At 39.7% G+C, this 26,309-nt stretch overlaps 2 protein-coding genes across 2 annotated transcripts; both read right to left on the reverse strand.

Annotated features, from left to right (window-relative positions):
* Window positions 1-211: 211 nt before the first annotated feature.
* On the reverse strand, window positions 212-12,903 carry LOC308461857 (vomeronasal type-2 receptor 26-like; the record flags this gene model as incomplete). The annotated part of the gene is made up of 8 exons (XM_080979022.1): window positions 212-451; window positions 721-1,554; window positions 3,762-4,053; window positions 7,002-7,893; window positions 8,413-8,545; window positions 9,334-9,555; window positions 10,985-11,827; window positions 12,742-12,903. The coding sequence occupies 8 exons, from the start codon at window positions 12,901-12,903 to the stop codon at window positions 212-214; spliced, it is 3,618 nt and encodes a 1,205-aa protein (XP_080835148.1).
* A 5,274-nt stretch (window positions 12,904-18,177) lies between these two features.
* On the reverse strand, window positions 18,178-25,439 carry LOC308461858 (vomeronasal type-2 receptor 26-like; the record flags this gene model as incomplete). The annotated part of the gene is made up of 6 exons (XM_080979023.1): window positions 18,178-19,079; window positions 19,780-19,906; window positions 22,259-22,486; window positions 23,127-23,972; window positions 24,307-24,598; window positions 25,297-25,439. The coding sequence occupies 6 exons, from the start codon at window positions 25,437-25,439 to the stop codon at window positions 18,178-18,180; spliced, it is 2,538 nt and encodes an 845-aa protein (XP_080835149.1).
* Between the last annotated feature and the right edge of the window lie 870 nt (window positions 25,440-26,309).

A 26,309-nucleotide genomic window follows, 5' to 3' on the forward strand; every position in this document is an offset into this window, starting at 1 on the left:
GAGAAAATGTGCTTAACTATATACATCTAAATGTGTGCATGGAGCTTTATACTACTGCAGATTAATGTGTAAACCAGGCAGAATAAACAAACATTAGTGCTATGGCCTAGATATAGTCTCTCCCTCTGCACCCACCCCTGTGGGAATGTATAAATGTATAAATTAAGGATTGATTCTAGAAAATAAATCAGTGACGTTTCATAACCTTAAATCAAAAGTCAGGTCCTACCTGGTTAAACACGTTGTGCCATGTGATGATCTCCTCATTAATGGTGAACTCTCTGCTTGCCCATGGATCCATCCTCCCTACTTTCACCCTCAGGAAGGATCTATTTGGGAAAGTAAGCCAGTTCATAATATCAAATCCACTTTCTAATTCACCTTTCTCATCCAAAGACACCTGGTCCCCAGCACTGTTGTTAAAAGAGATTCTCCACAAGAAAGGATGGAGCTGTAATCAAAGAAGTAAAAGCAACTTTAAAAATGATAGAATGGGAAACAATATTTTGTGTGTGTGTTCCTCATCCTACTTTTTTATTCTTAACTGCTTGGGATAAAGCAGAATGCATGAATTCACTATAAAAATATACTGACAAAGAGAAGTAAAATCTGGATCTACAAAGTTATGTTGTCACACAATGCTCAAACATAATAGTGTTGCACATCTTCTTTTCTTTTCATGACTCTCGAGATGAGATGCTTTGGTTAATGAGTTATTACCTGCCATGGTTGTGGATTTGAAAGCATTTCCACTTCTCTGTGCTTCAGAGTCAACAAGTACATTGCATGTAAAGCATGAGCTAAGACATAGACAGCATTGTATATACTGTAGCTTTGGGAAATCATGCTCATTTCAAAAACTGGTCCAGGAAGACTTTCCAGCTTTTCCCGGCCTGTGCAACCGTCACCACTCTCTTCTGAAAGTAAGCACCCAAAAGCCTGCTGCCAGAAGTCCGTAATAAAACTGTCTCCATTTGGTGAATAAGGATTCAAAGACTGAAGGAATTTTGGAAATTTGTCTATTGGATTGCTGTGGACAGCAAAGGACAAGGCTCCTTGAAAGACTTCTACACTCCAGCTCCTGTGAAACTGTAGTGCTGGGAAGTCCCATCCAGCTGTCAAGATCCACACTCTTCCTAGAGTTGACCCTGGCATATTTACTGTTTGTATTTGATGCAGCAAATATATCATATGAAGTATAGATAAAGTTTCTGCAAATACCATAACTGCTTTTGCTTTGTGGTTGTTAACAAGGCGTGTCATACTCCACGTACTTTGGTAATCATCAAGTAATTTAGAAAAGTCTGTCAGGGCAAACATTGTTTCTGTGAAAGCCAGACAGATGTCATTCTTGGAAAGCTTTGGTACCAAGGTCTGCACAAAATTCTCTCCTTCATCATTGCCTGATGTGATAATCCCAACCCATGTCCACTGGAAATGCAAAAGTAATTGAATGGTTCCATGGTACTGATTCTCCTCATTAGGGACCACACGATAGATGAAAGGGAACTGGGCTTTAGTATTCAGAGAAGGACCAAATAAGAAGTAGGAGATCTTAAATAAAGATGAAAAGTATTGCTGAAACCAGATCACAGGTTAACTGTGTTTTCAGAGAGAATATATTTGAGAAATGTTTATTTTGTCCTCCCTGCACCCATCTATCGCATTGCTTCTTGGATCTGGAACTGGTTGGTCTACATTACTACATGGTATTCCAAAATACGATACCAATTAATAGCAGATTCTCCATTTTGCAGTGTTGGAGATCTTGAAAATGTTTCCCCCAGAACTATGGAGAGGAATTAAAACAAACATCGGACGTGATTCTAAAGCTCACGTTTTAAGCAGCCCTCAATGTATTTCTCAAGGCAGAAATATCTCTGCCTGGAATGTGAAAACAGAAAAACAATACACTAGAGTAAAAGATTTGTGCCTTCTTGTAATTAGCAGCACTGGGCAACCATTGATTGAATTACTGGCTTTCTTACCTCCCCTTCACTGTAAGATTCCAGAGCAGATTAAAATAATTTTAAAATACAACATTAAAAGCAGTTAAAAACAATGAGTTTCCCTGTACCCAATCAGGTCTCAAGTCCTAATAATTCCTTCTGCATGCATGTGTTATTTCTCTGCCTATCATTCTCTGACTTCTTCAGTTTGAAGTCAGACTGGGGATGTCACCATAGACCATGGGTAGGCAAACTAAGGCCCGGGGGCCAGATCCAGCCCAATCACCTTCTAAATCCCGCCCGCAGACAATGCAGGAATCAGCGTGTTTTTACAAGAGTAGAATGTGTCCTTTTATTTAAAATGCATCTCTGGGTTATTTGTGGGGCCTGCCTGGTGTTTTCACATGAGCAGAATGTGTGCTTTTATTTAAAATGCATCTCTGGATTGTTTGTGGGGCATAGGAATTCATTCATCTTCTTTTTTTCCAAAATATAGTCCAGGCTCCCCACAAGCTCTGAGGGACAGTGGACCAGCCCCCTGCTGAAAAAGTTTGCCAACCCCTGCTATAGAGCCACAGCCAGTAAGTGCAAACAACTATTAGCTGGATTGACTAGGGGTACCAACTTGAATAAAATATTGTGGGAGCCCAAGTAAGCCCGGCCCTGCATAACCAATCACATGATGCAGTGCACACACACCATTTGAATGGGAATGCCCACCAACTTTGTATGGGCCTGTTAGTTTTGTGAGGTAGATTGTCAAAAATCCCATACTCCGAAAGATATGGCCCTTGTGGCACAAAACAGGTTGAATCCATCACACATGTTTTATTTTATTGCCCATTTTATGCAAAAATATATGATAAGTATTTGCTCCCCTTATTGAAGGAGGGGATTTAGTGCACTGACTTTTATCTGCTGAACAATTATAGTAATGACGTTGTAGAGAATGTGGCAAGATTTTTGAGTGACACTATGAAATTACGTCACCATACATCCTTAGAACCATCTTCGTACCTCATGATGTCTAGACAGTTTTATCCTAAAGTATCTCCTACTAAGTTTCGTTAACTGTGTTATGTTCTGATCCATGTATACGATGTATAATATTCCCCTTCTTGCTGGAACAAAAAGTCTTTGTCATTGCCTTGAAATTCAGCATGTTATACTCATAGTTATACTTCCCCTCTCCTCAGTCATTGCATTGAATGGTGATAGAGCTGAGAATTTAGGAATAAACATGGTTGTATTCATATTTCTACTAAACTGGCAAATAATTTAGGGGCAGAATTCAACTAGGTTTTACTCAGAGCGGACCCACTGAAATTACTACTCCCAGCTGAGTTAATTTCAGTGGAGCTACTCTGAGTCAAACTTAGTTAAATACTATCATTGATTATTATTATTATATTATGATATGATATGATATGATATTATTATCTGAAGAAGTGTGCATGCACACAAAAGCTCATACCAATAACAAACTTAGTTGGTTTCTAAGGTGCTACTGGAAGGAATTTTTTTATTTTGTTTTGACTACAGCAGACCAAGACGGCTACCTACCTGTATCTATTATATTTCAGTTATTGTTATGTTTGTATGTGTTCATATCTATCTGCTTTGCTTTATACAAATATTTCTATTTTATTTTATGTTTTGTTTAATCCTGGTTCAATATACTATGAAAACACTGCTAAAGGAAAAAACCAATTTTCCGATTGTGCTTCACAGTTATCATTAGGCAGAATATGCCACAATAAATACACTACTTTCATTTTGTTTTGCAAAACCCTGCATGCCTCACGTACGTACCTGAGGAATCTTGTAGATGCTTAAGAAGCTGGCCATGTAAAGTGAGGTTTCAGAGCCAAGACCCCCAATGACAGCTATTACATTATTTGGTGTATCACACCTGTAGTTGGGAACCATCCTTTTCACTTTAAAGAGAAGGTTCAGGGTAGACAGATAAGTCATCTTTTCATTGAAGTAGCTGTCATAGATATGGAATCCCAATGTAACATTTGGTAAGATCCTGGGATTCTCATTAATCTCCTTCACTGCAAACACCAAGGCCAGGACATGCTGGTAGTATTTTGTCACTACACTGTAATGAAAGCATAGGACACAATCCCATTCACATCAATATCCTAGAAATCATGCATTGCTTTCCATGTCCACATTGGTCTTGCACAGCGATTTGATTTTTGGCATGTGCATCATCATAGCTACACAGTACAGCATACACCTTTACAACATACACATCTTCAATGGAAAATGTAATAAAAATAGATCGGTTTTAAACTTATTTTTATAATATTGTTATTCATTGATTCACTAACTAAAGGTAGTGCATGTTTGTACTGTGGAACAAAAAGAGACAGAGTTTGCCACCATTTAGATATATTTATAAACGGTTCGTGTTTCTGGAGCTCTATTCACAAGAAATATGATACAGTTTGTCATATTTTGTGGAGGCAGAATTGTGTCAAAGGAACCATCACTTCTTCGGTTTGTTCATTTTTAATATTGGGAATGTACATAAGATAATAAAAGGAATCATGAAAGGAAGACTTGTGGGAAATAACAGTAGTAGTAAGAATTAACAATAATTTTGTATAGTTTCTATAAAAGTATTAAAATATATCTGGAGCAAACTAAAGTAAGGAGAAGAGTGTATGACATGAGACAGAGAGGTCAGACAGACTTTGTGAAAGCCATAGAAAAATGTAGAGCAGCATAGAAACTGGTGGACTTTAGATGTGAAAAAGGATTGCTCATACTCAGAAATCACACACTTGAAGTCATTGGACATATGTTTTTTAAATCTATTTATTCCAATGGGTCTAACTGAGTATGACCCAATGTGGATATCCCCTGTCTTTCTATTATCTAACTATGAGATTATTATAACTTGCCCATAATATTATTATTTTTATGGGAAACGAAAAATTCCTTACAGGACATCTTCAATAAACATTAAATTGGGGTGTTGCTTGAAGGATATGCTGTCAAAAAAGGAGAAGAACTGAGAAGAAATACTGGCAATGATGAGGTCACCTTGCTGATAATATTCATGTGGGATCCGGAGAGGATCTCTCATGTTGCAAGTAAAGGGAAGAGCCTTGCAGTCAGTTAGGGGAAGAAACACCAACCGTAGGATCAATAGGCACAGCAACAAAATCAGCATTGCAAACATAAGGGTGAATACTTCTTATGTTACAAAATCTACTGATTCGGTCTAATTTTACTGCATACAGTATCTGCCCGTTAAGAGCAAGCGATCACAGTTTCTCTAGATTCTGCCAGTCAATGATGGTATCTTACAGACTATAAAATTCTGAGCGGCACTGCTTCTCCAGTCTGTCACCCTGCATTCTGAAAAGCACTGGCCCAATTTATACCTGTTTTCGTTATGATTGCTCTTTTTTAGAGTGGTCACTGGAAATACACGCCATATGTGGCAAGGAAGAGGATCACCATAATTTTAAATAATTACAAGGTTCATGGAGAACAGAACAGCTGAAGAAAACACGTTTATTAGATGTAATCTCATATCTGTTTCCTTATTGAGTCAGCTGGAGCACTTGGGCTTAGTGTGACATTGAGAAAGAAAATGTATACTGAAGCATTCAGTCTGGGGATGAATCCATAAAGCATGGATGGGAAACTTATAACTCTGCAGATGTTGTTGGACTCTCATTCCTATTATCCCCAACCAGTATGGCCAATGGTAAAATATGATGGGTGCTTCCATCCAGTAATATTTGGAGGACTACAGGTTCCCCATCCCTGCCATTGAGGAGATGGGCCTGCTGATCAAAACAGAATAGAGTGGTGCTATTGCTTCCCTCGGACTGGACACTATACTTCTGTTGAGGTTGCCTAGAATTTTTACTGTTGCATTGCATGTTAAATTTGTAGTCAATGAGACTCCTAGAAACTTGCACATATACATCTGTCAAGCCAGGTATCCCCAATCCTATATTTGTGGATCTGACTGTTCCTGCCTAAGTGCACTGAATTTTTCATTTCTCCCTACTGAATTTCATTTTGTCAATTATGGCCCAGTTCTCCTATCTGTTAAGGTTGTCTTGAAAACTAATTGTATCTTCAGGGGTTGTAGCTACCCATCCCAGTTTGGTGTCATCTACAAATCTCATGAGCAGCCCCTCAATTCCTTCATCCAAGGATACTTCATCCAGGTTTAGTATTTATGTATCTAAAGTAAACTGGGTGCATATAAAATAATCCAGCTGCATTCTGAATTAATTGTGGCCTATCATCAAGCAGGCGGTTTCAATCCTATTTGTTATTTTATTTATTTATTTAAAAATTACAAATAAAGAACCAATCACACATTTGCCAATGGAAGTGACAACCACACAACATCATCTTTACAGCAAGCGGACTAAGGCAATAGCCAACAAAAATATAGGTAGGCTGAAATATAGTGACAGGATATTATATAATTTAATAGTTAGCCACTTGTGTTGTAGTGGCTGGAGTGTTTGAATGGGTTGTGCAAGATCAGAATTTCAGTCCCCACTCACCCCCTCATCACCATTCCAGTGTCACCTGGGTCCTGTCACAGTGTCACTGCCTAACCTACCTCACAGGGTTGTTGTGAAAATAAAATGAAGAGGGGAATATATGCCACCTTCAGCTCCTTGGAAAAAAAGATGGGATATAAGTATAATAATAATAGATTTAAGAATGAATGAATAATATAACAATAAAATTCAACATTATTACCTTTCAATAAATTATACTCTGTTACATACTGTTCTCACATCTGACAAGAGAGCAGATCCATTTTGGCAGCAGTTCTAAACTGTCTGTCTTCAAGGCAAGAATCTTTAAGCCATTTTGTAGACACTAAAACAAAGAACTTGCATGATGCAAAACATGTTTTTGTGCATGAAACTCATGTCCAAACACTTAGGCTTCCTGACAAATAAAGACATGTGACTTAAGCTACCTTATTTCCACCAAGCAGCACATATTTTAAAGAAAAGTGCACTGGACAACCACATCCAAGTTTCTAACTCCTACTTATTTCTCCTTGTTAAGTGCTCCTTGTTGTTCAGCTCAGGCCTCAGTAAAATTATATAGCATTTAGGAGCAAAGATACAGCCCAACAATCCAGCACTAGAGGCTAAAATGGAGAAGATCTCCACAGCAACCATGTATTTTCCCTTTGCGCTCAGGTAAGTTGGCACAAAAGAGACCCACACACTGCAAAATACTAACATGCTGAAAGTGATGAACTTGGCTTCATTAAAAGTACTGGGCAATGCCCTAGCAAGAAAAGCCACAACAAAGCTGACAAGAGCCAGGAATCCCAGGTACCCGAGAACAGAATAAAACATAGGGATAGACCCTTCATTACATTCAACCACGATCTCTTTAGCCAAAGTATTCATGTCCAAATGTGGGAATGGAGGAGCAGTAAGGAGCCACACAGTACAAAGAGCTCCTTGAATGATAGTGCAGGAGAAAACAATAGAAGCCGCCAATCTTTTCCCCACCCAGTTCCTTATCCTGGATCCTGGTCGTGTGGCCATGAATGCCAAAATCACTGTGATGGTTTTTGCCAACACGGAAGAAACAGCCACGGTGAAGATGATGCCAAAAGCTGTTTGCCTTAGGAGGCAGGTCACTGTCTGAGGTCTTCCAAAGAACAGCAAAGAGCAGAGGAAGCAAAGCAGGAGGGCGATGAGCAGAGTAAACGTGAGGCCACGATTGTTGGCTTTGACAATGGGAGTTTTCTGGTATTTAATGAATATTTTTAGCATCAAAGCTGTGGTCACAGAAAATGCAAATGTCATAAAAGCTAAAGTGATACTCAACATTTCATCATAAGACAGAAAGTTTAAACTCTTTGGTAGACATCCATCTTGGTCTCCATTTGGATACTCATCTTCTGGGCATTTTATACAATTGTCTATTTCAAGGAAAGAATAAAAAAGATGTAACAACACCTCAATCAAGGAAACATGTACAAAATGGCCTCTCTGGACACTCAGTAATCCTGGCAAAGGAACACTCAGAATCACCTAGCTCATTACAATGTGAGTTTGTGCTCCTGTTGCCACTGGGAACCCTCCACCTCCTCCCCAGAATCAGTGGGCATGGTCAGTGGAAGCTCTGAAGTGGCTCACAAGTTGGCTTCTCAGCTACCACAATACAGAATGAGCAGCTGTGGGTGCCCTTTAGTGACTCATTACTGTAGGAGGCTTCCTGCCTCCTCTCAGGAGTTATGGGATGCAAATTCAAGTTGAAGCACAGTTAGTCCACCCCAGCCCAGGCAGAAAGCCAGAGGAGGCTGCCTGGCTTTTTGGCAAATGGGCCACATGAAAGCCACCGTAAATAGTTCTGGATATGTGAACAGACACTGGACGCTAGATTCAAGCAAGGGGTCCACTGCTCACACCATGGGAACCACTGCTACAATATGGTAGACACCTACCTTTTTTATTAGAAATCCTCCCTTCTGGACATGGGTCACAATCGTAGCAACAGAATGGCTCCCCTTCCTTCTTTTTGCTAACATAGCCTGGACGGCACTTGTCATTACACACTGAAGAGGGGGTCTTCTGTCCATAAACAGAAAGGAGGAAAACATACTTAGTGCATGCTTATCTCGATGAATGATTCACACAGAAAACAATTTCATCAGAGAGATAATTTTGTATGCAGTACATGTTGATCCTTTCTGGGAGCTATATGAATTACTCCCAAAATTGACTTTTGTTAGAAATGCTTTTTGCCTTAGTTCTGTACTAGTTGAAAGCCAGATTGGTTTTGGGGACAGTACATCTGTATGATGGGTGGCAATTTGTTTTGATACCTTATACAGTTCTGTTAGTGAACAGCTTCATTTTCTGGTGTTACAGTACATTTTTGGTAGAGCAGAAGGAGTGATTTGTTATAGCAGTTTGGTGAAGTGATTGGGTGGATGGTGAGTTTATGGATGTACAAGATGAATGAGCCTGGAAGTTGACTTTGAATTCAATAAAAGACATAGCCTATCCATTTATGGTCTCTATTTCACATAGGTTTCGCAATACCTGCTTTCTTTGATGCATCTCTAGATCTCTTTGTGGAACAATAATGGAATGCATACTGCTAGTGAAATACATAGTTTTGTCTCACTGAATTTATTCTTTCATTTCATGAAAAAGAAACATTCAGCAAAATGAGGGTTTTAAAAAAACAAGGGGTTGTTTTCTTTTTTGTTTACAGTATATTTGTTTATGCTCAGATATTCATTTTTTTTAAATGGATATATGAAAGTACAATGAGATGTGTGATAACTGGATGAGTAGTGAATATTGTACTCAACATAAATATTTTGTACTTAGAACTAAAATTCAGACTCTACCTGGTTAAACATGCTATGCCATGTGATCATCTCATCATGAACGGTCAGCCCTCTGCCTGCCCATGGATCCAGCCTTCCTACTTTCACCCTTGAGAAAGATCTATTTGGGAAAGTTACCCAGTTTATAATATCAAATCCACTTTCTAGTTCACCTTTCTCATCCAGTGACACTTGGTCCCCAGCACTGTTGTTGAAAGAGATTCTCCTCAAGAAAGGATGGAGCTACAATCAAAGAAGTAAAAGCAGCTTTAAAAAGTTATAGAATGGGAAACAATATAAATATTTTTGTTCTGCATCCAACTTTCTTTATTATCCATAGAATATAGAATATTGATAACCTGTCTCACCAGGACCTACAAGGCAACTGAACTGTAAAATAAAGAAGACTACTTAAGACATAATTACACAATAAAAACTGTAACAAAAGAAATCAATCCAGAACAGAAGTAGCAATAAAATAAGAGTTATCAATGACTATAACTAATTTGCATTTTCTTAAATTACGTACGTGTAAAAGTTGTACTCTAAAACTCATCAGCAACAGGTCCACATCAAAAAGGACTTCACCAAGACAACTTAGAAGGCCCTGCTTTATCCTCCCACTGCATTTCAGATTGGGGGAGGGTATGGATCCAGTAGTTACAATGATGATCTGAATTAATAGGTAGTAGATGATCATTGAGATAATCTTGGCCCAAACAATACAAGCTGCTAAATGAACTGGGTCCTAAAAACCATCTGGTTACCAAGGCCATGGTCTAAGGGCCCAAGATGCAGCCACATTGCTGAAGTTAATCAGGCCTGAGTTTAGTTGGAGTGTAAACCTATTTAATGAAAGTTTCCATTTGTTCCATAAGGGAAGAAAGGCAAGATAAAAATGAACTAACTAACTAACTAACTAACTAAATAAATAAATAAATTTGAGCACTCAGTATATGTGTGTAACTCTAATCACTCATTTCTTCCATATTCAAATCTGTTGTCAATTTGAGACATTGCATTTTTTCAAGCACATGTGCTATTCTATAGCATTGAGGATGAAGACATATTCCCTTCCTTCCTTCCTTCCTTCCTTCCTTCCTTCCTTTTTTTTTTTTGGCAAGCTACTAGCAGAAAGGAGATTTCTCACTTCTCTAATATTTCAGAATAGATGTTTATTTGCTCATTTTCAAACAATCTCACTTGCCTGTTTTCACTCATCTAGATCTGGTACAGACATAATGCTTGATGTTGGCAATCCATAAATTCCAGAGGCAAGTATTTAATTGGGCTTTCCTTCCCTCCTGCTCCTGCATTATTTATAGAACACAAAAATCTCCTTCTCTTCCATTCATTGCCTTTAGTCAGGACTTACTATCCCAACTGACTGAGAAGAAGGGGAATGTATCCTGTGCTATATGTATTTCATGAAAAAAGAAACTGAGAAATTTCACTTGCAATATTATGGGTTGTATCCAATGTTTATCCAACACAGAGTAGATCCATGGAAATTAATAGGACTAACTTAAGTCCACTTATTTCAATCGATCTTTTCTGAGTTGAACTTAGTTGGGTACAACCCTATAAGGCATGTTGTCAGATTAGTTGAACATAATAGTATTCTGCATTTTCTAATCATATCTGTAGAGTTGCCTTGGCAATGAGTTAGTACCTGCCACGGCCGCACATTTGGAAGTATTGCCACAGCTCTGTGCTTGGAGTTCAGTGAGTACATGGCATGCAAAGCATGTGCTATGACATAGGCAGCATTGTATACACTGTAGCTTTGGGGGGTCATGCTCATTTCAAAAACTGGTGTAGCAAGGCTCTCCAACCTTTCCTTCCCAGTGCAGGCCCCATCGTTCTCTCCAGCCACAGGGGAATCTAACAATACACAGTGAAATGCTTGTTCCCAGAAGTCTCTTATGAAATTGTCCCCACTGCATGGTTTAAAGATGTGAAGGAAATTGTGAAATTCCCAGACCTCAGTAGAGTGCACTGCAAAGGACAAAGCTCCTTGGAAGAGTGTTATATTCCAGTCCCTTTGATACTGTAATGCTGGGAAGTCCCATGCAGCGGTCATAATCCACACTCTGCCTAGAGATGCCCCAGTCATATCTTCGCTTTCTACTTGGTACAGCAAGAATATTAAACCCACCATAGACAATGTTTCTGCATATACAATAACTGCCTTTGCTTTCCTGTCTTTGTCAAGGCTGGTCTTCTCCCATGCCTCTTGGTAGCCATCGAGTAATTCAGAGACATCTGTCAATGGTGGCATTCTGTCTGTGAAAGCCAAGCAGATGCCATTATGGGAAAGCTTTGGCATCAAGGTCTGCACAAAATCCTCTCCTTTATCATCAGCCAGTGTGATAACCCCAGCCCACGTCCACTGGAAATGCAAAAGTAGTTGGATAATTCCAGCGTACTGATTTTCTTCATTGGGGACCACTCGGTATATGAAAGGGTACTGGATTTTAGCATCCAGAGAAGAACCAAATAAATAATAAGAGACCTGAGAAACAGTATACACAGATAAAAGTATATTAGTGATTGTGTGCTTTCAGATATAGTGTGGACATATTTTAACTCTATTTTTCTGCTGTTAACCTCAGAATGAAGGCTCAAGAGGCATAACTGTGGTGAAAGATTATAATTCGTTAACTTGAGGGTATGCAGCAGTACCATAAACTGTCAAAGAAACGACATGTGGGAACTTATGGGGAAAGAAAGACAAATATTCTCTTTCACCCACCCTAGGAAAGAGTGTCCTGGCTTGGTGTTCATCATAATTAAATTGAGTGATATGGTCCTGTGAATGCCAGTGAGTGTGTGGTAGATAACTTGTGCATGTCACTCCTGCTATCTGCCATTCCACTGGGCGAACACTTAAGGTCTCAAGAGCATCAGACCAAACCAACCACCTCCCCATGCTGGCAGCTGGAGAAATGCGATAAAAATTGCCTTGCCCAGGAGTAGCTCAGTATGCTTACCTAAGCTTACTTTCATCCTGCCCACACGTAATACCGATTGTGAGATCAGAAGCCATTTAGCTAAATCATAAACACTCAGCTCCAAATATTCCAATTGCAAGGCAATGTGGAATTAGCAAAAAAGAAAGATAAAGGGGGGAGAGACTCAGAAGCCAAGTAAGGAGTACCCATAAATGTTAGACAGTGACTGACTAATCCCACAGTACTCAGGGTGGGCGGGCAGCATGTTGTGCTGAACACAGAGGTTTCTGGGATGGGTCCAGCCCTTAGAAAGTGCCAACCCAACACTGGGCTCCATGAATTCTCACTGTCACCCTCCATTTTGGAGGAAGTCCCTTAAGACTTTCTACTCCATTGAATACGGCAGATTTCCCCCCATTATATGGACAAGGGCAGCATATCTGTAAAACTGCAGTGCCTTACATGCATATCCTACCTGAGGAATCTTGTACGCATTTAAGAATGTGGCCATGTATTGAGAGACTTCAGAGTCAAGTCCCCCAATGGCAGCTATCAGATTCTTCTGTGTGTCACACTTATAGTTAGGGACAATCTCTTTCAGGCTAAAGAGAAGATTCAGAGTAGTCTGATACGTCATCTTGGCATTGAAGTAGCTGTCATAGATGTGAAATCCCAGTGAAACATTTGGTAAGATCCTGGGATTCTCATTGATCTCCTTCAGTGCAAATACCAAGGACAGTACATGCTGGAAGTTTTTTGTCACTACACTGCAATAAAAATACATACCACATCAAACCAATATTTTAGACCTCATGAATAACTGTTCTTGCAAAGACATCTGTTTTGGGGTCTGACATCCTTTTCATCAGTACTGCCATATGTATCTTCCAAAACAATGTGTACATGACTTCAAACTACAAATAACTGAAACAAAAATAGATGGGCTCGCTTTAAGAGGATGGCTCTTTTATGCCTGTGAGCTGCTTGCCTTCTTATTAATTTAAGTAAACTTTTTGAATTTGAAAAGAGAGAGGGAGATGGGTTGAGACTGTTCTTAAACATTTTATACTAATCATATTTCTGGAGCTCTGTTGATAATAAAGCAAGCAAGGGAGAATTTTGTATCCAAACAAACTTCAATTGATTCTGCATTCAACCGATATTGTTATAGACCCCATTGTGCCTCAGTGGCATATTGAATTTCAGGACTGCCCATAATTTGCCAAGCTACAATATAGTGGTAGATAGATAGTTATGTTATAAATTTCATCATCCTGACCAGCACCTTCTCAAAGCACTGCCGAAAACATTCAGTCATGAAATCAAGATTCTAAATGCTCTCCCACCAGCTGTGGATATTTATAATTAAATCACAATGTGTTTATTTTAAAATAGAGAATGCAATTCATAGTGAAAGGGGTGATTGAAGGAAGGACTTATGAAAAATACCAGAAATTGAGATTGTACAACAAAAGTACAATAATGCTGCATTATTTGCCACCCGGCTACCAGCAAAAAATGGGATAAAGAAGAAACTACAGTGATTGGCAGGGGAAAGCAGAAAGATGATGAATGTATTACAAAAGATAGAGAATAACTGAAGATAAAATTCAGTGGATATTATGTAAACCTCAAATAACTGTTGGGCAGCAGAAATTGATAGACCTGACAAGCTGTGGCAGACTTTGGCTCTCAAATTTCAGCAGCACACTGTACAATGCTGAAATTCCTCTCCCCTCCTGCTGCCTCCACTCATGTTCCATTCTACAGTACTATTTTGTTGCGCCCTGAAGTGCTGTGCCCAGTGTTTCGACACTGGTCATACCACTCTGAAAACGCCTCTTTGACAAGCGTATATGGCTTCCCTAGATAAGACCCTCTGCTTTTGCCATGAGACCTTATCTGCAGTTTTGCCTTCATGGGATGTGTCTTTGGACTCTGGATGTTGTATATTTTGCTGTATGAATATGGATGGATGTGTGTGAGGAGTGGGTGTGTAGAAACATCTTGACATTTGCATGACTGGAAGGTAGCCTACTCTACAGAGCCAAGAATAATTTCTACTGTTCCACCCAATTTTAGCTCTGGCAAAGTCCCTTTGGCCCTACCCATCACTGGAATACAGCCCCTGGGAAGATGTTTCATAAGGGAACATGGCACCCACTCCATATTTTTTACCCACTCCATATAAATGGGAGTAGTATAAACTGTATGTTAGTATTTTATGAGAGACAGGAAGTTCCTTACACAGGATCCTGAATAAGCATTGTATTGGGGTGTTGATTGAATTCTATGGTGCCAAAAAATATGAAAAACTGTGAAGAAATACCACCAATGATAATGTCACCTGGATGATAATACTCATGTGGGATCTGGAAGGGATCACTCCTCCTGCAAATAATTGGGTGCATCCTGCACTCAGTCAGAGGGTGAAACACCAACCGCAAAATCAGTAGCCACAGCAACAAAAACAGCATTGCAAACATAACCGAGAATCCTTTTACCCCCCTTGAGCAAAATCCTAATATCAGTTGTCTCCTGACACTGTTGGTCAACAGTGATACTTTCTCTAAAACTTTCAGCTGCCTTTCATGTTCACAGTCTGTCCTCAAGAGCTCTGAAAGGAACAAGCATATTTTACAGTATATGTATTTTCATCTTGATTCTGCAAGTAGTCATTGAAAATCCATGTTGCTTTGGGCAAGAAAGCAGATAACCATAATTTGAGATAATTGCAAGGTTCACAGCTGCATCCCCAAGGCATTCTGCTCATGGGCAGCAGAATAGCTGAAGAAAACTTGTTTACTGGGTGGTGTCTCATATCTGTTTCCCTATTGAATCAAGAGCAGGGAAAATCATCCAGAATAGACAAGATTTGGAATGAAGCCATAGAGCAGTGATAAGGAACCTGTGGCCCTTACATATGTTATGGAACCTCAAATTCTATCAACCCCAGCCACAGGGCCAGCCAACCTATCAAACAAGGGGAGGCAACTGCCTCAGGCATCAGGATCAATAGGGAGAACAGATCCCATACACTACTATCCCTAGTACTTCAAGACTACCACAAAAGTGCCTGGCTTAAAACTGTCTACCAAAAACGCCACTCTTGTGGCCTATCCACACAACACCTACTCACTATGGGCCTTTCCAAAGCTAACAGTCTAATTTGTCAATAATAATAATAATAATAATAATAATAATAATTTATTATTTATACCCGCCCATCTGGCTGGGCTTCCCCAGCCACTCTGGGCGGCTTCCAAAAGAATATTAAAATACTGTGATACATCAAACATTAAAAGCTTCCCTAAACAGGGCTGCCTTCAGATGTCTTCTAAAAGTCTGGTAGTTGTTGTTTTCTTTGACATCTGGTGGGAGGGCGTTCCACAGGGAGGGCGCCACTACCAAGAAGGCCCTCTGCCTGGTTCCCTGTAACTTGGCTCCTCACAGTGAGGGAACCGCCAGAAGGCCCTCGGTGCAATGTCTAAAAGATATCGAGCATCAGAACAATCTGGACACTATAAGGAAATTCTGCTCATGGTATGATCATTTTCCATCTTTCCATTTTGATTCTCTGGCTCCATACCTGCACAAACTAGCTATCCCAAAATACAGACGTACTTTCACACTCGCAAGACTGAACCTTTTGCCATCTGCTTTACTTTAGGGCCGATTCCAAAAGATCCCGCATGAGAAACGCCTTTGCTCCTGTGGAGACGCTAGCACCAAAACAGCGGCACACATCCTCCTGTCTTGCACTCTCTACAAAGACCTGAGGAACGAATCACCCCACTCGTACTGACCACCCCACTCGTACTGACCATCCCAGGGTGCACAACCACTGCCACAGTGTCCTTTCTCCTGTCAGACCAAAAGGAGCAGATAACAGCAAAGGTTACTAGGTTCTTAGCAGGGGCAATCAGAATAAGGGCCACTATCTGACTGTTGATTCAGGACCCTAAACTGTGTTTTTATACTAATTTTCATTTTTTCTGTGTATATTGTAATGTTTTATTGTTGCTATTGTTGCTAATGCAATAAAGTTTCTATCATGGAACTGCCTCAGGCATCAGGATCCAAAGGGAGAACAGAGCTTTATTCCTCCATTGTTCCTGATGTAGATCTTCACCCCTTCCTTCTTGTCAGAGAGGGAACACCTCAGGTGCCGAAATGTCTTGGCCTGACCTTGCTCAGCCACTATAGGCAATGGTCAGGGATTATGAGAGATGTAGTCCAATAGACCAGAGATTCCCTATCCTGGTAACTGGTCAGCTCATGCTTGGAACAGAAATGCTAGAATCATTAATGCATTTCCTCTGCTCTCATGCAAAGCATTGCAATTGTGTACATGTATATATTGTTCACTGCCTAGATATTTTATATAAGTGGTCCAATTGCTTATTGTATTATGGTCCATGCAATGTTAACAAAAGTCATGGAAATGTAAGCAAAGAGTTTGAGTGTAAACAGCCTGTTATAAGGCACAGAGGCTTTGAAACACTGTTTAACTTTTCTTGATGGCCTATCTTCTTAATTATTTTAATCTTTTTACATTTCTAGTTGTCTCCCTCACAATTTTTGTTCCTATCTTAATAGTCACCAACTTGCATAGCTTTAAAAGAGGAATAGACAAATTTAAATATATGGCTATGAATGGCTTCTAACTTTAAGGGCTATGATTTACCACCATTTATATGTTTCTCAAGGCAGTAGCTTGATGTTGTAATTGGGGATAATGCTGTTGCACTCAGTTCCTGTATGTGTGCTTCCCACAAGCATTTGGTGTTGCTGGACTAGATGGGTTATTGGCCCAATCCCCATAGGTTGCACCCATGAGGAGTTGCAGATATCATTTCAGAAATCAACATTTTTTGTACTGGAGCCAAGAATTCAGTAAACATGTCTAGCTTGTTGGTCTTGCAGTAACATAATCAGCTTTGGTGTTGGACATCTGGGTTCAATTCACAGAAAATTTTATGGAAATGGGGTTATAGATTAAAAGATGATACCAAGCTTGCAAGCAAAAGATACCAGCTTCAGTCCTCTGTACCGCTGCAAAGGATAGTAAAGATTCCTGGTTGTGAGGCTGAGGAGTCTCTTCCAATCAGTGGATACAATCAATGGATACAAACCAATTCTTCTGATTCAAATGGATTTTTATATGTATTAAAAATCACTTTTACCTCACTGTTTAGCCAAAATGGATTGCAGAGCACTTTACAAAAATCAGTAGTGAAATGGTTGTAGTCTTCAAGCTTATAATCTTAATGGACATGAGACACGAAGCAAGAAGATGTGAGGTATGACGAATAAATCAAACTCAGGCACTATTTCTTAATAATTTAAGTTGCCATTGAACCATTCATTGGACCAATGAAACAAAGAACTGGCATCACACAAAGGTAAGGTAAAGGTAAAGGTACCCCTGCCCGTACGGGACAGTCGTGTCCGACTCTAGGGTTGCGTGCTCATCTCGCTCTAGAGGCCGTGAGCCGGCGCCGTCCGAAGACACTTCCGGGTCACGTGGCCAGCATGACGAAGCTGCAGCTGGCAAGCCAGCACCAGCACAGCACACGGAAACGCCGTTTACCTTCCCGCTATAAAGCGGTACCTATTTATCTACTTGCACTTAAGAGTGCTTTCGAACTGCTAGGTGGGCAGGAGCTGGGACCGAACGAAGGGAGCTCACCCCGCCGCGGGGATTCGAACCGCCAACCATATGATCGGCAAGTCCTAGGCACTGAGGTTTTACCCACCTCACACAAAGGTAGTCTGCCAATATTATACATGAGGCCATCTCTGACTATTTGAAGCAAATGTATGCTCATCTCTTTTTCACCATTTTATTTCCAACAATCAAATGACATCATAAAGGCAACAACAGTGAAGAACACTAAGTTTTGAATCCTTAGTTATTTCTCCTTGTTATATGTTCCTTGCAGTTTAGCTCAGGCCTCAGGGCAATTATATAACATTTTGGGGCAAATATACAACCCAGTAAACCAGCACTAGAGGCTAAGATAGAGAAGATCTCCACAGCCACCGTGTATTTTCCCTTTGTGCTCAGGTAAGTTGGCACAAAAGAGACCCACACACTGCAAAACACCAACATGCTGAAAGTGATGAACTTGGCTTCATTAAAAGTACTGGGCAATTCCCTAGCAAGAAAAGCTACAACAAAGCTGACAAGAGCTAGAAATCCCAGGTATACAAGCACAGAATAAAACATAGGGACAGACCCTTCATTACATTCAACCACGATTTCTTTAGCCAAAGAGTCCATGTCCAAATGTGGGAATGGAGGAGCAGTGAGGAGCCACACAGTGCAAAGAGCTCCTTGAATGGCAGTGCAGGAGAAAACAATTGAAGCTGCCATTCTTTTCCCCACCCAGTTCCTCATCCTGGATCCTGGTCGTGTGGCCATGAACGCCAAAATGACTGTGATGGTTTTTGCCAACACGGAAGAAACAGCCACGGTGAAGATGAGACTGAAAACAGTTTGTCGTAGAAGGCAAGTTATTTTTTGAGGCTGGCCAATGAAGAGCAAGGAGCAGAGGAAGCACAGCAGGAGGGCAATAAGCAGAGTGTAGGTTAGACCCCGATTATTGGCTTTGACAATGGGACTGTTGTGGTGTTTAATGAACATCCCTAATACCAAAGCAGTGATGACAGAAAATGAAAGTGCCATGAAAATTAAATTGATGCTTAAAGCATCATCATATGACAGAAAATGCAAAACCTTGGGAAGGCATCCATCTTGGTCTCCATTTGGATACTGATCTTCTGGACATTTGATACAATTGTCCATTTCTGGAGCAGAAAGGAACAGTGATTTATCCATCTCCCAAACAAATACGTATGAATCTGACTTTCCTCGCTGGAATTATGGGAAAGCAATTTGCACAATCCCACAGAAAGAGTTTTGCTAATTTTACAAACATCAAATAAGAAAAAAGAAAACAAGGCAAAACACATATCCCGTTGACTCCTCCCCCCCTTCCCCTTTGTGGATGCTTATGTTATAACTATTCCCCCCGCATCTCCTTTATAATTCCAGTTTTTACTAATCCTTGATTATTTCTTATTTCATTTTTTAAACTACAAGTTTTACATCAATCCTACTAATGAATTTAGTTGTTTACAATAATTTTTCAAATAACTTATATACTTTCCCCATTCTTTATTAAAAGTTAGCTCTTCCTTGTTTCTAATTCTTCCTGTGAGTTTTGCCATTTCGGCATAGTCTATTAGTTTTATCTGCCACTCTTTCTTGGTTGGAACTGTATCTTCTTTCCATCTCTGGGCTAGCAGCATCCTGGCAGCAGTTGTTGCATACACAAAAAGTTTTTTTCTTATCCGCTGGTATCTCCACACCAATTGAATAGTTTATGACAATATGTCCTATTATGCATATAATAGTCCCATCTTTAAACACAACGGTTAATATTACCATATAGGAAACTTTCTACTCTACAAACTTAACTGAGTCAATCTGATGGTAGACACCTACCTGTTTGTTTAGAAATCTTTCCTTTGGGACATGCGTCGCAATCATAGCAACAGAATGGCTCCCCCTCCTTCTTTTTCCTAACAGAACCTGGACGGCAGTTGTCATTACACACAGAGCGGGGATGCATCTGTCCACAAATGCAAGGCAGGAAATGTTTACTCCATGCTTTGTAAATGCTATTCCCACAAAAACTAATGGCATCAGAAAAAAGGAACATTCTGTATATAAAATATTTTCATATTTCTATGTGTCAGTTTGCATTTTTTTGATGCAAAAAGTCTTGATCTAATGTGTAAAGATCTTTTCTATTCTAATTAATTCAAGAGGGTTCTGGAAGCTTCTCTGTGTGATACAAGCTGGTGCAAGCTGGAAGTTTCTAGCTAACAAGCAAGTTTCTATTCTGCCTAGAAACAAGCAGAAGGTTCCTGATATTTGGGTTATTCCTTCAGAGAAGCTGAACAGCTGGTTTAAACTGGTTCTGTTATCTCTTTCACTCAAGGTCATGCTGACTATAATAATAGGCCAGGAGGAGCCTGGTTTCCACTTTCTGCCTCTCTTTCCTTCTGGTGTGGTGTTCTGTACATAGTATGTTTAAGATTTAAGGTTTTAGTTTTATTGTGAGTTATTGTGAGTTAAAGCTAATTTTGTTTTTTTTTTACTATAACTGGATTTCCTATGGACTGTGCCAATCCTGAAGATATCGGATTTGTGACCTTTTAAAATAATTTTTTTAATTTTTTTATTCAGTACAAATTAAAATACATACATATTCACAACAAAAGAAAATACAAAAGAAAAAGAAAATACATCTATCCAAGGAAAAGGAATTAGAGAATATTTTGTCTCTTTTCATATTTACAGTTATTTATACCTCTATAAAATGCTATTCATGATAACACAGTGACATGAAATGTAAGATGTCGGAAAAAAGAAAAAAGGAACAAAGAAAGAATAAAGAAGTAAAAGAAAAAATCATATGTGAAAATTTTTAAAAGTAGATAAGTACTCACAATACATAGCCGTTTCCCATCTATATTTATATTCAGTTGTATAATTTCATCTTGTCCTTGTCTACCTTAAATAAATTGTTTCTTTTGAAAGAAAAGAAAAAACAGAACAAAGGGGGGGAAGGAAAAAAAAAAGGGGGGGGGAAAGACTTCCACCGTTTACCTCACGCGTTTTTAATAATCTGTTCTTCAGAGCCTCTATTCTTCATATTTTCCCTTTGGATTTCCTTAATGTCTCACTTTATATTTTTTATATTATGCACAAGATTATTCTAAACACAACCAGATTTTTGTAGTTGAGCCCTGGTTTTGTAAATAATGATTTAAGCACACCCATTGCTTCATAACCATAGTTTTGGATTTTCTCCTTATTATATCTGTCAATTTTGCTAATTCCAGGTACTCGCAAAGTTTCCCCAGCCATTCTCTTTTTGTTGGGATGCTTTCCTCTTTCCAGTAGCTAGCAATCAAAATTCTTGCCGCTGTTGTCGCGTATAGACCATTTGTGACCATTATGCTCATTTGCCTTCAGTAGTAGTAAAGTTCTGCTGGAGGAAGCTAATTGCCTCTGGTCTATTTTTGAGGAATCCTGCAACATGTTTAAGATTTTACTCTGCTAACTGTATGTTGGGGACTGCTCTGGATCAATATGAATAGAATCAATGACACTGGGGCATAGGAACAGAAGAAGAACCTTGCTGGATCAAATCCAACATCTTGTTCTCACACTGGCCAACCAGGTGTCCATGAGAATCCTGCAAGCAGGATCCAGAGGCATACTGAACTGTAACTCTTCAACCAGTGGCGTGGCATGGCGTGGCAGTGGGGGCAGGCACATTTTTTGGAGGGGGTGTGACCAGGCACCCCCATGACAGACGCCTTCATTGAAGCCTGGCTCTGGCCCACAAGGGAGCTGCCTACTCCTAGTCGCAGCTCTGCTCCCATTCTCAAGCCCCACTGGGCTGGGTGCAGTGGGCTCCCAGATCCAAACTCCATTCAAGAGCAGACCTGTTGCTGGATGAGTCAGCCTGAGCTTGGCAGAGGAGGAAAAAAAATTACAATATATTTGAGTCACATGACCCTTTTGATTGACTAATCAGATTGTCTATCACATTCTCATATTAAAATGAGTATTCTTACAATTTCCTTCTTGTCTCCAGTGACTCAGTTAACCTCCCACCTCAGTTAACCTCCACTGTATCATAACTCCAGCAATCCTAGAAGATTTTGCTATAGTATTGTGTCCATATGAGTAGCTTTCTGTCTGTGAGGGTGAACTCTGAGGCAGGAGCTTTCTTTATTCTAAGATCTGGAGATTTAATATGTGGAATACCTGTTTAAAAAAGATTTGTCAACTGCCTTGAAGACAAAGATCTATCAACTAAAGAAATAATCTAGCATTCATACTGGAACCACCATGACTGATGTTTTTGTACGTAGATCCAACATGCACAATCCCAATCAAAATCCACCTGATTAAACATGCTGTGCCATGTGATGACATCTTCATTGATCGTGAACTCTCTGTCAGTTAAGGTCCATGGATCCATCCTTCCCACTTTTACCCTTGAAAAGGATTTGTTAGGGAAAGTAACCCAATTTATAATATCAAGTCCACTTTCCAGTTCACCTTTCTCATTCAAAGACACCAGGTCCCCAGCACTGTTGTTAAATGAGATTCTCCTCAAGAAATGGTGAAGCTATAATCAAAGAGATAAAAGCTCTTTTTTTCTTTACAAAACATCACTGTCCTGATGACACCAAGGTCTATTTTTCCTTTCCACCTAAATGCAATAAAGCTGATTTTGAAAAGTGCTCAGAAACTTTAACTAGTACAAAGAGCTGCAGCCAGATTGCTGACCGGGACTGGATATAGGGAGCATATTTTATAAGACTGGTGTGGGAACTGCCCTAAGCCCTAGAAAATAACAAATGATAGGATATTGATCATTTGGGATATGAAGGGAATACAAGCTGCAGAGTAATTCCTGGGCAAGCCTATGCAAAATGACCTGGCCAATATTGGTGGGTGCTAAGACTTCTGCTAAACACTATTGAGTGAGCTGAAAACACCTCATCCCTAAGGAGTTGGTGCCTATGACCCCTAGTCTCCAGAATTAAGAAAAGTTTGGCTAGGTAGAAATTGATGTAGATACAGTATTGAACTCCTTGACAAGAAGGAAAGTGGATAGATTTCTAAGGAAGAGAAAACTAGCTGTGAAATTTGCACTAGAGGTGTAAAATGTTCTCTACAATGGTTACTTCTCACATAGTTGAACATACTGTTAGTAGAAACATTATGTTCATGTCTGTAGAGACGTTTGGATTCTGAAGTTGTACCTGGTATGGATGTGGATTTCGAACAGCTGTCACTGCTGTGTGCACTTGATTCCAGTAGTCCATGGCATCTAAAGCATGAGCTATGGCATAGACAGCATTGTATATACTGTAGCTTTGCGGAGTCATGCTCATTTCAAAAAATGGCCCAGGAAGGCTCTCCAGCTTCTCCTTCCCAGTGCAGGCGCCAGTGCTCTCTCCAACCACAGATGGATCTATAAATAAACAGCTGAAAGCCTGCTCCCAAAAGTCCCTGATAAAATTGTCGCCATGCTGTGAGTAAGGATTTACTGTCAGAAGGAAACTGTCGAATTCCTGCACCACATTGGTGTGAACTGCAAAAGACAGAGCTCCCTGGAAGACTTCTCTGTCAAATCTTTTGTGAAACTCTATGGCTGGGAAATCCCACTGGGCTGTCATAATCCACACTTTGCCTATCGTCACATTTGTCTTATCATCTGTCTCTACTTGGTACATCAAGAATATAAAAAACAATGAGAACTGCGTCTCTGCAAATAGAATAAGTGTTTTTACTGTGTTGTTGTTAACAAGTTGTAGTTTATTTACTGTCTTTTCATGCTCAGGAATTATTTCAGAGAAGTCTGTCAGCAATGGCATTCTGTCAATGAATGCAATACAGATGCCACTCTCTGAAAGCATTGGCATCAAGATCTGCAGAAAATTCTCTCCTCTATCATCCTCCAGCATGACAATCCCAACCCATGTCCACTGGAAATGCAAAAGGAGGTGAACGATTCCTTGGTACTGATTCTCTTCATTTGGAACAATTCGGTATAGGAATGGGAAGTGGGTTTCAGCACTTGAAGGACCAAACAAGTAATAAGAGATCTAAGCATAAGCAAATGCATTACTGAAATTAAGTGTCCTTTGAGAGATAATATAATGCAGAAATACTTATTAAGAAGTTTATTTTAGAACTGGTTTATCACCATTACTTGATGTTATTCCAAAACATGATATGATGGGTACTCACACTTGACTCTGTATGTTACATCATAGGGACTGAGCAAGCATAGGCATGGTTGCTCCTATTCCCCACTCTCTCCACTTGCAGTTTCTAGCTCATCAGAATGCACAACAGATGCATCTCACCTTTTCTCTAAAGCACTTTTTCTTTATGCAATTTCTGTAAAAATCCACCTGCCTCACATGCATATGCTACCTGAGGAATCTTGTAGATGCTTAAGCTGGTGGCCATGTAAAGAGTGGTTTTAGAGTCAAGTCCCCCAATGACTGCTATCAGATTCTTCTGTGTGCCACACTTGTAGTTGGGGATTGTCCTTTTCTGGCTAAAAAGAAGGTTCAGAGTTGTTTGAAATGTCAACTTTTCATTGAAGTAGCTGTCATAGATATGAAATCCCAATGTAACATTTGGCAAAATCCTGGGATTCTCATTGATCTCCTTCATTGCAAATACCAAGGCCAGGACATGCTGGTAGTTTTTTGTCACTACACTGCAATCAGAACATACCGATAAGCTATGTTACATCAATATTCTAGACCTCATAAACTACTTGTTCAGTCCACTTGCTTTTGTCCTGACATCCAGTACATCATGCCCACTCGGCTTCAAAAATGTGAAGACACTGAGCCAGAAATAGCTGGGAGATTTTAATTATCCCTGAATACTGTGAGCTGCTTGGATGAAAGGAAGCAAACAGAGAGCAACAGTGGTTGCTTCTATGGGCAGTAAAGAGCAATGTGTGTCTTCTTGAGTAAATACCTTGTAAACTCTAGGGTTTTAAAAAGAAATATTATGGATAATTGCATTATTTTCTATGTGAAAATGAAATCACTACATAGACAAACAGGGGACTGTGATGCTGGTTAGGTATAAGAGACCTGTTTTCTAACTCCAGAATTTCTGATTGAAATAACAGAATCTGTGTTTCTATCCTATACTTTATAGATGCCTTTCTTTTGCCTAGGGATGTCAGCGAATTTATGGTAAGTGGACAATATTGAAATTCTCTCAACTCACATGGGCAGCAAAACAAAAATCTGGGTGATATTCAAAATTAGTCATACTCAGAGCAGACCTTTTGAAATAATTAGATCTCACCAAATGTCATCATTTTCATTATCTACCTATAATATTATTTTACCCTGCCCCATAGACATTTAATAAGTAACATGCAAAGAAGTTCCTTACACAGGATCCCCAATGAACATTAAATTGGGGTGTTGCTTGAAGTCTATAAAGTCAAAGAAGGAGAAGAACTGAGAAGAGATGCCACCAATGGTGAGGTCACCTTGCTGGTAATACTCATGTGGGATCTGGACGGGATCACTCATGCTGCAAGGAATGGAGTGTGCTTTGCACTCATGAAAGGAAAGATGAACCAACCACAACCACAGTAATGCCAGAAACAAAAACAGCATTGCAACTGTACAGATGAACCCTTTCAGACTGAATCAAAATCCACTGTTCCAATCTAATTCATCACTATACGACATCAGCCCATTTAGAGCAACCCAGTCCCAGTCTTTTCTGACTCTGCTGGTCAATGGTGATGCTGATGATTATGACCTTTAAAATGCAGCTGTTCTGCTTCAACACAGTCTTTCCCCCCCAAGCCCTGAATGCCACAAGAACATTTTATATCCATTTTTTATTTTGATTACTTATTGTAATGGTGGTCACTGAAAACCCATGTTATCTTTGGCAAGAAACAGGTTCACCATAATTTAAGATAATTATAGAGTTCACAATTAACTCCTGAGAGTATTCTGCTCTCAGGCAGAACACCTGAAGAAAACATGTTTATCAAGTGGCATCTCTCACAGGATCCTTAGTATCAGGAGTCAGGAGCAACACCTGGGCTTAGTATAATACTGAACAAGAAGATATATCCAGAAGAGCTAGGCCTTGGGATGAGGCCACAGGGCAGTTGTGGAGAACCTGTGGCCCTCCTGGCATTATTGGATTCCCATCAACCTCAGCCATCATGGCCAATATTTGGGATGATGAGATCTACAGTTCTGCAACATTTGTCCAACTGGTCCATGTATGAATGTAGAACTGTGTACAATGTTCTATGACAGGCTGATAGCTGTATTTGTTCAGAATTTTCTTCTGGTAATGTGAACCTTCTCAGAGAGTTTATATTGTATGAGAATTTAATATATCAAATCTTATTCTCTGTGGATTACATTAGCATTCCC

This window comes from Podarcis pityusensis (assembly GCF_964106645.2).
Source record: "Podarcis pityusensis genome assembly, chromosome: 13".
NCBI classification, from domain to species: Eukaryota; Metazoa; Chordata; class Lepidosauria; order Squamata; family Lacertidae; genus Podarcis; species Podarcis pityusensis.